The 13,449-nt window shown below is 32.8% G+C and overlaps 1 protein-coding gene across 28 annotated transcripts in view; it reads right to left on the reverse strand.

Annotated features, from left to right (window-relative positions):
* Positions 1-13,449, reverse strand: part of LOC127726333 (vascular endothelial growth factor receptor 1-like) — a 255,073-nt gene that overhangs the window by 225,388 nt on the left and 16,236 nt on the right. For all 28 annotated transcript variants that reach the window (XM_052233690.1, XM_052233686.1, XM_052233676.1 and 25 more), the window contains exons 2-4: positions 6,846-7,021; positions 3,793-3,973; positions 2,663-2,956 (exon numbers count right to left, since the gene is read on the reverse strand). In XM_052233690.1, the coding sequence (XP_052089650.1) occupies positions 2,663-2,956; positions 3,793-3,973; positions 6,846-7,021 (651 nt within the window). The remainder of the gene's footprint in view (positions 1-2,662; positions 2,957-3,792; positions 3,974-6,845; positions 7,022-13,449) is intronic.

Consider the following 13,449-nt stretch of genomic DNA (forward strand, 5'->3'; position numbering starts at 1 on the left):
GTATTTGTGGTTATTCACAGTTTAAAAAAACAACATTCCAGTTCATCTTGATGGCTTGGTGTGAAATTTATCTCAAAAACATTGAGTTATATAATGCATCTCGAGTGTGTCCACTCTTTCCAAGTAAGTCATTATTTTTCAAAAAATTACTCTGAGCAAAAAAATACTGACCATGCCAGGTCACCAATTGTTGTTTGTAATTGTCAATGTCCAACTCCGAGATAAAATTATACTTAGTACCATGTTTTTGTTATGTATGTAAGTCTGGTAACTTTAGAAGGATGTCAACTTGCTTCAGATAGTGGTTGAAAGTATGGTTGGATTATGAAAAGTCCTATATTTAAGCATTAATAGTCATTTTGTTAAAAAAAAATTAAGACTGCCATTGTTTCAAACACTTTAAAATATATTAGCTATAAAAGAACCGTCTATATTACATTGACCAATGTTATTTAATAACTAAAGCAATTGGTATTGGAACACTGGGTCATGTAAGAAGTACAAGCCAACTTAGCTGCCTTTAAAACACTTGACACTGTACCAAAGTTATCTTGATCTTTGTAAAAGTTTGTTTAGTTGCTAATCTAGCTAAACACTGAGGAGGCTGTATAATTTCTTTGAGTCATTGTTGACCTACTGTCAGTTCGTAACTTCTTGAGCATGTTGAAGGTGCTTCAGGGTCCGTATTGGAGTGTGAAACAGTGAGCATTTCTTTGCTGAGTTGAAAGTTTATTAACTGTTTTTTCGGCATCAAAATTTTGATAACATTCCACTTTTCTATCACTGCCGTTATTTACTTTAATCATCTTTGACTTGTGCCATCAACAGAAGCCATGTCGAGTAATTAATATTCGATCACCTGTTGAATGTTTAATCAAGCTATTATCACTTGTTAATAAGCGTTGAGCTCCGTAATGTCAGTTAAACTTGTTAAGGTCAGTACTCTCAGGTTTTTACAATTCAAATTGTAAGAGGAAAAAACCTAAGTGTATGGAATTTTCGGTCTCACTAATTAGCGACAAGAAGCGCCAGGAAGGATCAAGAAGCGACTCATTAAAAAAAAAAACACTTTAATGCATGTTTCTATATTCATTTATTTGAAATAATTAATATCTTGATTTTTTACACTAAAGTTGTTTTCTTGTCGCTAAATTAGTCTTCTTGACGCTTCTTGACGCTTCTTGTCACTAATTAGTGAGACCCTCAAATTTAACACTGATTCCCGGATGTCAACTTCTGCACAGGTCGTTTTGGATTTTTAAAAAACAACTTTTTCAGACCTATTAGATCGAAATTGTTAACCTGACAAAGGGTCTGACTTGATAGCTATGTCAGACGGCCAGACGATTTTCAACAGTTCTAGTTTTCAATAAATTCCAGATTGATATTGATAGTTTAGGCGGATTTCGGCAATATTCAACGTACTAAATGCTCTGATGAGTAAAGAAAACTGAGTTATTATTGACATGTGGTGACTAAGCATAGATCAGTCGACTTTTCATTGTTATATCAATGACTGAAACGATCTTAAAAGCAACTAAAGATTAAAATACCATACAATGACATATTTACCTCCCACGTAGAAACAAAATGGCTATTGCCTGATACCATAAAAGGCATTAAGGCACTGCCTTTAAAAACAAAGAGTTTTCCTTCTTCAGAAGATACCATATCATCCTAGGATAAGGGATACTGCTTAATTAATTAATATCAAAAAGACAAATAAAATGCTCCGCGGGGCGCAGTAAGATACGACTGCAGAGGTCGAACCATGAATTGTTGGTGCAAGTATGGACACTACTTTCAAGCTTGATACAGCTCTGAATTTGGAATGTGATTAAATATTTGACACACAGCATAGGTTTCTGTCACAGAATGAATATTGTCAAAGAACTGAAAAATTTTAAATTGGATTTTACCTATTATGGTCCAATATCTAAAATCTAAATACACGGTTAAATTCAGTATATCCAAGTACACCAAGAATTTAATTTATTTATTTATTAATGGACCATAATATCCAAAGACACTAATTTTGGACCCTTTGGACCTCAATGTGGACCAATTTAAAAACGGCGTCCAAAATCCAAAATCTAAATACATGGTTAGATTTGATCAGCATATCAAAGAACCAAATAAATTGAAGACTTTGAATTAAATCCCACTGAAATTGCTGAAGAATTAGCAATTTATACAAAGTATTAAAAAGTATTGTTTTTGGCCCCTTTTCCCAAACGGTTAGGGCCATAACCCCCAAAATCATTCCCAACCTTCCTTTTTTTGGTATGGAACCTTGTGGTACAATTTCATGGAGATCCATACACTTATACACAAGTTTTTTGTTCTGAAACAAGAAAAATGCTTGTTTTTCTGCCCTTTTTGGCCCCTAATTCCTAAACAGTTACGGCAATAAACCCAAAAATCAATTACAACCTTCCTGTTGTGGTATGGAACCTTGTGGTACAATTTCATAGAGATCCATACACTTATACTTAAGTTATTGTCTGGAAATCAAATGTCTTCGGACGACAACGAGGATGCTGACAACGTGATAACATTATACGACCGCAAAAATTTTGCGGTCGTATAAAAATATTGCTAACCAAATGTCATTCACAAAACTATAATCTAAATAAAAGGGAGGTAAATTCATTTTACTTACTAAGATACTTGAGAATCATAATTAGTGAATTTTTTTTCCCATCTTTGGATGTTGCTTTACATTCGAATTGGCCTTCAAAGAACTGGTTGGGGTAGAGCAGTATAAAACCAATTCTTGGGTCATAAGACACAGCAGTACTGTCGCCGACCTCAACCTCATTATCTCCGGCAGTATTAATCAGTTTGACATTTGTAGATGGATCCGTAACCCGACAAGGTAAATATGCCTTCCTATAGTGGTATATAGCCAAAAACAGAAATGGTGAAAATGTCGGTGCAAATAAATTGTTTGGATCTACAATGAACAATCAAGATATAAAATATAACGAGTCAATATGTACAATGGTATCAGTATATACATTTTTTTTATCATGACAAATTAAGTTCTGAGGAATCCTTGTTTAAAAATTCTACAAATGCTGATCTAATTAAATGTTTGTCTAGATTAGTTCATGGGTCCCATGGAAATTTGAATGCATGAAGACCATCATAGTTTCTATGAAAATATTGAGGGGTAACTACGACTTTGAATTTCAAATGCATTCTAAAATTTCTTGTGTATTCAAGTTAGAACTTAAAGGCAGAAAAATCTTTATTTTTTTTTTAATGGGACTTTAATGCATGCATGGATCGACCATGTATGTTTATATGTATGTATGCAAGTAGTTAGGAAGTACAACACTTGCCCTGTTTTCCACACCTATCAAATCCAGGTTATGTTTACATATGTTTATATGTATGTACATTGTATGTATGTATGCAAGTAGTTAGGAAGTACAACACTTGCCCTGTTTTCCACACCTATGAAATCCAGGTTATGTTTACATACTAAATAGTCCTAGAACTTAATTTTTGAACTCAAGTTGGAAAACTTCAAACTACTTAAGAGTAAAATAAATTTCCTGAGACACAAGATACATAAATACATGAGAAATCTAAAGGTATTCCTGATCATATCAATTGTTATTAATCAGTCTTGTTCACCAAACTCCATTTTATTTGGATAATTCCCTAACCTTCATATGACCTTCACAAGTTGATCTTCATCACAAAATAAGGATAAATTAACCAGTTGATAACATTTTCCACTGCATTAACTCTTAATTAATATATATCTCTGTATATATTTACCGCTAATATAGATATAAACTTTGGTTCCAAGATTTTCATTATCAGCATAGTAACATTCGTATTCTCCTGTGTACGTAAAATCTGGGTTATAAACGTGATATAAAGCTGCAAAGTTCCGGTCAGTTTCGTTTTCTGTAAGTTCAACCTTTGTTATATTCAAGGGAACAAAGTTAGGTTCTACCTACAAGGGAAAATACCAAAAAAATTTAATTCAATAATACAGCTGTTTTTTTATAGCTGTAATATAAAACATAGCCTATATATTTTGTCTAAGAAACTGTGTGTCTAACCCAAACCTAACTGCATACTTGCAGAATGCTCTGCACTAGTGTGCGGTATGCATGCTTCAAGCAAACAATATATTTTTTTATTGCAAGATGCTAGTTGCATGCTAGATGATTGCAGCACTTTCTGTGAGCAACTTGTATGCATTCAAGACTGAAACTTAATACTTGTCACAAGCTTGCAGCAAGCAGGCTGCAAAAACAAAACTTTTAATTTTTGATTGCAAGATGCTTGCGGCAAGCTAGTAGATGATTATGTAATTTTCTGCTTTCATACACAAGCAAACTGCAAGCAAGTCTATGATTGTAGGAAGGTATCACAGGAATTACATAACATATTATTATGTTGAAATAACAGCATGCTGAAAACCTAATCTCAGAGCCAAAATTTGTGTTTAAATATTCCCTTAAGGGGCCAAAAAATTCTTTGTCCGGCTTGGACAAGGGAAAATCATGCATTGATATTACTCCACTTCAGTTTTTGAAATGTCTTTATAAATATAAGTCATAGTTGCAATGCTAAAATAGTTATTCCCCATGGCATGAACATGAAATTCAACTTTGAATAATCATAATGTCTCTATGCTCTTGATTGATATAAAAATAAGAAAATGTGGTATGATTGCAGATGAGACAACTATCCACCAGAAACCAAATGATGTAGATGTTAGTGATTATACTCAGATCACCATATGGCCTTCAACATTGAGAAAAACACATACCACATAGCAAGCTATAAAATGCCCTGACATATCAAAATGTTAAAAAATTCAAACAAAAAAACAAGCCACCTGATTTCTGTACAAAACATTATATACCAAAATAAATAAAAGAACAGAGTTCCAATGTCCCCCACATTGCACATATTTTATCTATCCAAGGTACAGAGTTACAAGGGCAATAACTAAAAAAAACACTTTTTTTTTTGTTCTTTGAAAATTTTTATTAATATCTTAGAGAAATGAAGGCTTCAAAGCAAATGCAATGTGTTTTCCATTATAATTAATATTTCAAAGGGGCATAACTCGTTCAAAATATCTGATCAGAACTTATTTTTGAAAGTGTCAAAGACATTGCTGATATTAACCTATGATATATGTTTCATAAAATTCTTGCAAAAATTGAACATATGAGAGGGCTTACAATGCAATTTTCCATATAAATCAATATTTCCAAGGGGCATAACTCTTTTAAAAATAATTGATAAGCACTGATTTTGAACTCGTCAAAGACATTGATGATATAAACCAATAATATAAATATCATAAATATCTGGCAAGAACTGTACACATTAGAGTGCTCAAAATGTAATTTTTCAAATAAATAAAATTTCCAAGGGGCAAAACTCTTTTAAAAATAATTGATCAGCACTGATTTTCAATCTCGTCAAAGACATGCTGATATTAACCTATGATATAAGTTTCATAAAATTCTGGCAAGAATTGTACACATGAGAGCGCTAACAATGCAATTTTCCACATAATTAATGTTTCCAAGGGGCATGACTCTTGAAAATAATTGATCGGCACTGATTTTTGAACTCCTCCAAGACATTGCTGATATAAACCTGATATAAGTTTCATTAAAATCTGGCAAGAATTGAACAAATATGAGCGTTAACGATGCAATTTTCCATATAATTAATGTATCCAAGGGGCATAACTCATTTAAAGATAACTGATTGGCACTGATTTTCGAACTCGTCCAAGACATTGCTGATATAAACCTATATGATATAAGTTTTATAAAAATCTGGCAAGAATTGTACACGTGAGAGCGCTAACAAGACCGGACGCCATGGGCCCTTATTTCTAATAATATTGTCCCCAGCAACGGGATCAAGGGAATAGTAGAAATCTCTAAAATTGTAATTGCTGGAATAAAACTTGGTCTACAGCCAATGCTCTATCATATTGGTTTTTCAAATTATTGAAGGTTGTACTTGTAATTGTTTACATGAATGTCCTTTGAACTTAATGGATAGTTGTCTCCTGTGGATTCAAACTGTATCTTGTTATTTTTCATAAAGATAATTCAAACTTAGAGTATAATCAAATGAATAGTTATAATTAACATAAAAACATACTGCTGAAATTACATAAGGCACTTAATTAATTATTGTTTTAACTTGATTTTAAGGTAACTGCTGAAGACATTACAGCAAGTAAAGATAGTTAATTGCATTTAAAAGCACTAACAATTTGTTGTTAGTTTCCTGAGAGAGACAAGAAGTAGCTAAACAAAATTTAAGTGTTTTAATAGTTTATTTTAAACGTTAAAGTTAAAATATTTTCTCTTTTCAAACTCCCAATGAATACCATGAATACTGTAAATATAGAAATTTTTGCACTGTTTTTACACTTACAAAAATTGTAACAGGATTTAAAGGTTTGGCAAAAAAAAACCAACCCAAAACTATCATTTTAACTTTTGAGTGCATTATTTATATGCAGCATTTTACTCAATAAATAATCACACATTTTTGTACAATGTTCAACAATGGCAATAATAACTTTCATGACTTTACAGTACACAACATGTAAACTAATTCTCTGTAGTAAGACTAATTAATTAAATCGGTATCCAATCAGTTCCTAATTACTTGAAGTCATTTCCTGTGTTTGTTGACGTTCATTTTTCACAAGCTTGTATATTGTCTATTGTAAATTGACTTTTACATTTTTCCACGTTTTGTTGTAACAAAACAAATCCTTAAATATCCTAGCTTTCATTCTGAACATCAGATGTGTTTATATGCAAAATACTTACATTTTTTCTATTTCTACGTAAAATTCTAAGTCTTGGAGGATATGCACCGTGACATTCTATCGTAAAGTTATGTCCCGTGGGTATCACGTAATCTCCTGAGTTGGTCTCATTGTAACTGGTGTAGCCGTCCTCGGTAGGTCGTACTTTAACATGTGGTAAAGGGTTATCTAATACAGCTACAAAATAGAGGAAAATTAGAAACTTTCAATACACAAAGTCACTGTCAAACGGTTATCTAATGCAGCTACAAAATAGAGGAAAATCAAAAATATCTATTAGTCACAAAGTCACTATCAAAGTGTAAAATATGAATAAAATAAATGGGGAATGTGTCACTGCCCCCCCTTTGCATATAACATAATAAAGGGACATAACTCAAGAATGGTAAAAAAGACGCTACCCAAATTAGTAAATGATCTGAGTTTTGTGGTAATAAGCATTGTGTATAAGTTTCATAACATTTGGTTGAGGCAAACTTTAGTTCGTATGAAGTTAGAGAAAATTCAGCAATTTTTCCATTTGTAAAGGGGCATAACTCTACAATGGTAAAAGTGACGCCACCAAAATTCAAACTTGATCTGTGTTTTGTGGTTATAAGCATTGTGTATAAGTTTTATAACATTTGGTTGATGCAAACTAAAGTTAGAAAACAGAAGCGAAAAATTCAGCAATTTTTATGTTTATAAAGGGGCATAACTAATGAAGGGTAAAAGTGACACCACCCAATTTCAAACTTGATCTGTGTTTTGTGGTTATAAGCATTGTGTATAAGTTTTATAACATTTGGTAATGCAAACTATAGTAAGAGAACGGAAACCAATTTTGGGGACGTACGCCACGGACGGACGAACGGGACGGACAAGGGTAACACTTAATGCCCCCTTCGCCTAGCAGCGGGGGCATAATGATATGTATGTGTCAATATGAGACAGCAACCCAACAACAAAAGAACATTTAAAGAGTAACATACAGATTTCAAACAGGTTTTCACACAATATATAAAGCACTTAATCATCCAGATTTAAAAAGTTGTGATTATAAATTTAAAATAATTAATGATCTGCCATGACCTTTTCTAAACTTCACAAAAGTACTGATGAATACATTTACCTTTTTTGTTATAACTGTAGTTCGTTGAGACAGTTTCCTAAAGGCTAACACTTTCCTAACATTTTTTCAAAATTGCATAGCTGTGTTATATTGGTGTCTGAATGAACGTCATGCCAAGGGTAACCTCCTGTCAGTAGGAGTGACTGACATGCCAAGAGTAACCAGTATTAGCAGTAGCAAAGTGACTGACAGGTCAAGGTAACCACCTACCAGTATCAGAGTAACTGACATACCAAGAGTAACAACCTACCAGTTGCAGAGTATCTGTCATGCCAGGAGTAACCACCATTAACAGAGTAACTGACATACCAAGAATAACCACCAACCAGTTGCAGAGTAACTAATACAAATGTATGTCAAGGATTAACATCTACCAGAAATAGAGTAAATGACATGCCAAGGGTAACCACCTACTGAAACCAGTAACAATGTAACTGACATGCCAAGGTAAACATCTACTGGTACCAGTATCAGAGTAAATGACATATCAAGGTTTACCACCTACCAGTAACAGAGTAACTGACATGTCAAGGGTAACCACGTTGCACCTACCAGTAACAGAGTAACTGACATGTCAAGGGTAACCACCTACCAGTAACAGTGTAACTGACATGTCAAGGGTAACCACCTACCAGTAACAGTGTAACTGACATGTCAAGGGTAACCACCTACCAGTAACAGAGTAACTGCCATGTCAAGGGTAACCACCTACCAGTAACAGTGTAACTGACATGCAAATGGTACAATGTAACTACATTCCAGTATCAGAGTAACTGCATGTCAAGGGTCACCACCTTCTGGTAACTGATATACCAGGTGTATTACATACCAGTAGCAAAGTAACTAACTAACTGCCAGGGCTATCATTTTGTATTTGAGTAACTGTTTTCTAATAGATAAACTTCCTATCGGTAATTTTTATGGTAGCTTGGCAGTGCTGTGTGTTAACAACCAATAACTTATGGACTGATGAGTATGCCAGGGCTGAATGCCAACATTGACATGATGGATGGGATTAATAGATGTGCCAATAGTAAACCAAAAACTAATAGGTACAGGTAACTGAATAATTCTGTTAATACATGTGCATCTTTATGATCTTGTAAGTTTTTGTAGTAACCATTTTATAGAAAGTTTTAAATCCTTTCCAACTGAATCATCTGAATGGTCTTGCATGGTGGCTGAAACATTTCATCAGTGCTAGTAGTAAATCAGTCCTGGTGTTATTTTACAATAACCCTACAATGCTTCCATTCTATGCTGATCTTATAAACTTATCTCTCAAATATTCTGATCAGGTATAGAAAGATTTATCTGCTATTAGCCTCTCATATAAATCCTTGATGATACCTTACTTCAAACAAAGTAGTAAAACATATGGTTATTTAGATAGTTAAATTATGATGATCTTGTCAGATTCATTAAAGTGATGATTTACTCCACAGCAGCTGGCACGTTCAAGACATTATGATAATAGATCACTGTAGGAAATTAATTGTCCTAACAACCTTTGCTGCCTAATGGATAACAACAAGTGCTGGAATTTTGTCCTTCAAAATATTCAATAAAACAACAAAAAATTTGTATTTTTGATAAAATTGACTGTACACTCCGGGATTGCTTTATTTTTCAGATAAGGGAAAACTTGTATTTTAGTGGAAGTTTTGTATAAACACAAGAAAGTGTGTGGTAACCTCAACCCATTTATTCCACGTAAAAAGGTAACCCACAAATAATAATTCAATGTAGTATTGCAGCTGTTTGTGCTGTTGGGTTGTTGTCTCATTGATATATACTCCACATCTCTTCTTAATCATAACAATGATAGTCATGCAGAGTAACTGGTATGTTAAGGATTAACACCTACCAAAAATAGAGTAACTGGTATGTTAAGGATTAACACCTACCAGAAATAGAGTAACTAACATGTCAAGGATTAACACCTACCAGAAATAGAGTAACTGATACATGTATGTCAAGGATAAACACCTACCAAAAATAGAGTAACTGGTATGTTAAGGATTAACACCTTTTTTTTGTAATTTTTTTATTTTTCATGATGAAACATGTGAAATTACATACTACAGTATTAGATACACATTATAAAAAATTAAGCAATACTTGAAAGATCAACCAACTCATAAAGATATAATAAGATATAAATATAAATATTACAATTGATTTTGTTAATTAATTAAATAAAAGCTGCTTCTAACAAATACCATTTCTGATCCATTTTTACTTTTTGTACAGGGGTTAAGAAACATACAGAGTATTTTTTTATATTAATCCAATATTTTAAATATTCTATCCCACCATATTTTGTGGGGGATATGTTCTTACATCTATATTTGTATATATAATATTTGAATAACAACAAAATATTATTAAATGTTTTACTGTTGACAAAATTAAGGATTAACACCTACCAGAAATAGAGTAACTAACATGTCAAGGATTAACACCTACCAGAAATAGAGTAACTGATACATGTATGTCAAGGATAAACACCTACCAGAAATAGAGTAACTGGTATGTTAAGGATTACCACCTACCAGAAATATAGTAATTAACATGTCAATTATTAACACCTACCGGAAATAGAGTAATTAACATGTCAAGATTACCACCTACCAGAAATATAGTAACTAACATGTCAATTATTAACACCTACCAGAAATAGAGTAACTAACATGTCAAGGATTAACACCTACCAAAAATAGAGTAACTGATATGTCAAGGATTAACACCTACCAAAAATAGAGTAACTTACATTTCAAGGATTAACACCTACCAGTAACAATGTAACTGCTCTAATCAATTATAATTGCTTTACATCCTTTTGGTTTTAATAAGTTGATATCTAGGTAGATAATTAATGCATGATTAAACTAATTCTTAATAAAATCCACCTTCTATGACATCTTGATTATTCATTAGACAAATAATAGTTACAAATATTTTCAGTTAATATAATAACTGCTGGACTATAAGAATTTGAGAAAAATATCTATTTAACATTTTTTTTTAACCAAATCCAAATTGTTTTATATTAGCTATTAGCCATTCTGAAGTATCAACCAGCTGAATAAAAGAACTACATGTATTTTTAGAAATACAATATAGATATGTGTTACTACTCAAAACTACATTTATTACAATTTTGAGTCTTTGACAGATCAAAGAGATAGATTTCAAGTCTGATGTGGTTAGACAATTACACATGTTACATGTACATTAAAGTGAAGACAAGTGCAATCACTGAGTTTTCTGTAAGCAAATAACAGGTACAGCCATCAATATCGTGATCATGCCTGTGTGTAGAGGAATTAAACAAGGTACAGCCATCAATATCGTGATCATGCCTGTGTGTAGAGGAATTGTTCCAACATCTCCATTATTTGCATGTATGTCTTATGAATATAAAATACTAAAACTGCATTCTATATTATCAGATAAAAAGGCACATAGGCATTGGGGGTGGCAGGGGGAGGGGTGTATTAGATAAGCATCAATGAAAGAGTTTCTACCACTTTATATCACTTTAGATTACTATACATGTTTATATCAACTAGCTATCAGTAACTATGAGTTCTCTTATATCAGTACTTTGTGTCGATTGTTTTTATGCTAGTTTTTTTTTTTGTGCTTTGTACATTGTACCATATAAATAAGAAGATGTGGTATGAGTGCCAATGAGACAACTCTCCATCCAAGTCAAAATTTATAAAAAGTTAACAATTATAGGTCAAAGTACGGCCTTCAACACAGAGCCTTGGCTCACACCGAACAGTAAGCTATATAGGGCCCTAAAAATTACTAGTGTAAAACAATTTAGACAGGAAAACGAGAAACGAGAAACACCAATGAACCACACCAACAAACGACAACCACTGAACAACAGGCTCCTGACTTAGGACAGGTGCATAAAAATGCAGCAGGTTTAAACAATCTATTAATTTAAGCAATTTGCAACTGATTTTTACAGTTCATTTTTATGTTGTGCTGTCATACCACTGTCCCAGGTTAGTGGGAGGGTGGACGTTTAAAAACATGTTTAACCCTGCCACGTTCTTTATATGCCTTTCCCAAGTCAGGAGCTTGTAATTCAGTGGTTTTCATTGGTTCATGTCTTATGTCAACTTATAGTTTTTAAAGCAAATTTTTATTTTATTGAATACTTGAACATGTTGAATGGTCTAGACAATTTCATTCTCAATTACTTTTATTATAATTAGTATAAACCTGCCAAAGCCATGATTTCAAATATAACGATATTTCAATATTTTAGAATATAACAAACATGCAAATGGACCCCACTGGAAATAAGCTGTATAAAGGCTTTAATGGGCAATCCAGATTAAGTATCAACTTAAGACATTATGATTTTGGTATTGTTTACAAATAATCTGCTATTGCTTTATATGCATTTTGTATTTGTAATTACATTATATGTAATGTTTTATGTTGATATTTGATCAAAGAAGTCTATCCATCTATCTACTTCTTCCAAAAGTAAGGAATTTCAGCACAAGTCTTAAAGTGGAAATTAAAGGAATAATCTATTTGATATCCATGGGTCATATGCATTTACGTATACTGTATAAACCAGATTCAGATGTACTTTTAGTAAATTAGTCTTAAAAAAGTGCACTTCTCTAATTTTACCCTCCTTACTAGAGATTACCAAACCTTAATTACTGGAGTACATTTTGTTACAAAAATATCACACATTATATGAACAAGAGTGCACACGCTGAAAAGTCTCGCCTTCTTTACTAATCATTGATATTATGTTGATAGTCCTAAATATAAAGCTTTATTACAACTGTCACATAAACTTAACATTAACCAAGTAAACTAAACATTGACCAATGAACCATGAAAATGAGGTCAAGGTCAGATGAACCATGCTAGGCAGGCATGTATTGTCTGAGCTAACAATTCTTCCATACAACAAATATAGTTGACCTATTGCTTATAGTTTAAAAAAAACAGACCAAAACACAATAAAATGCTCCGCAGGGCGCAGCTTGATACGACCGCAGAGGTCGAACCCTGAACAGTTGGGGCAAGTATGGACACAACATTCAAGCTTGATACAGCTCTGAATTTGGATTGTGATTAAATATTTGACACAGCATAGGTTTCTGACACAGAATGAATGTGGTCTAAGAACTTAAAAATTTTAAATTGGACATTCACCTATTATGGTCCAATATCCAAAATCTAAATACATGGTTAGATTCAGCATATCAAAGAACCCCAAGAATTCAATTTTTGATGAAATCAAACAAAGTTTAATTTTGGACCCTTTTGACCTCAAAGTGGACAAAGTTGATTAAGGGGCCCAAAAATCAAAAATCTAAATACATGGTTAGATTCAGCATATCAAAGAACCCCATATATTCAATTTTTGTTGAAATCAAACAAAGTTTAATTTTGGACCCCGATTTGGACCAACTTGAAAACTGGGCCCATAATCAAAAATCTA

This window comes from Mytilus californianus, unplaced genomic scaffold, assembly GCF_021869535.1.
Source record: "Mytilus californianus isolate M0D057914Y unplaced genomic scaffold, xbMytCali1.0.p SCAF_17, whole genome shotgun sequence".
Classification (NCBI taxonomy): Eukaryota; Metazoa; Mollusca; class Bivalvia; order Mytilida; family Mytilidae; genus Mytilus; species Mytilus californianus.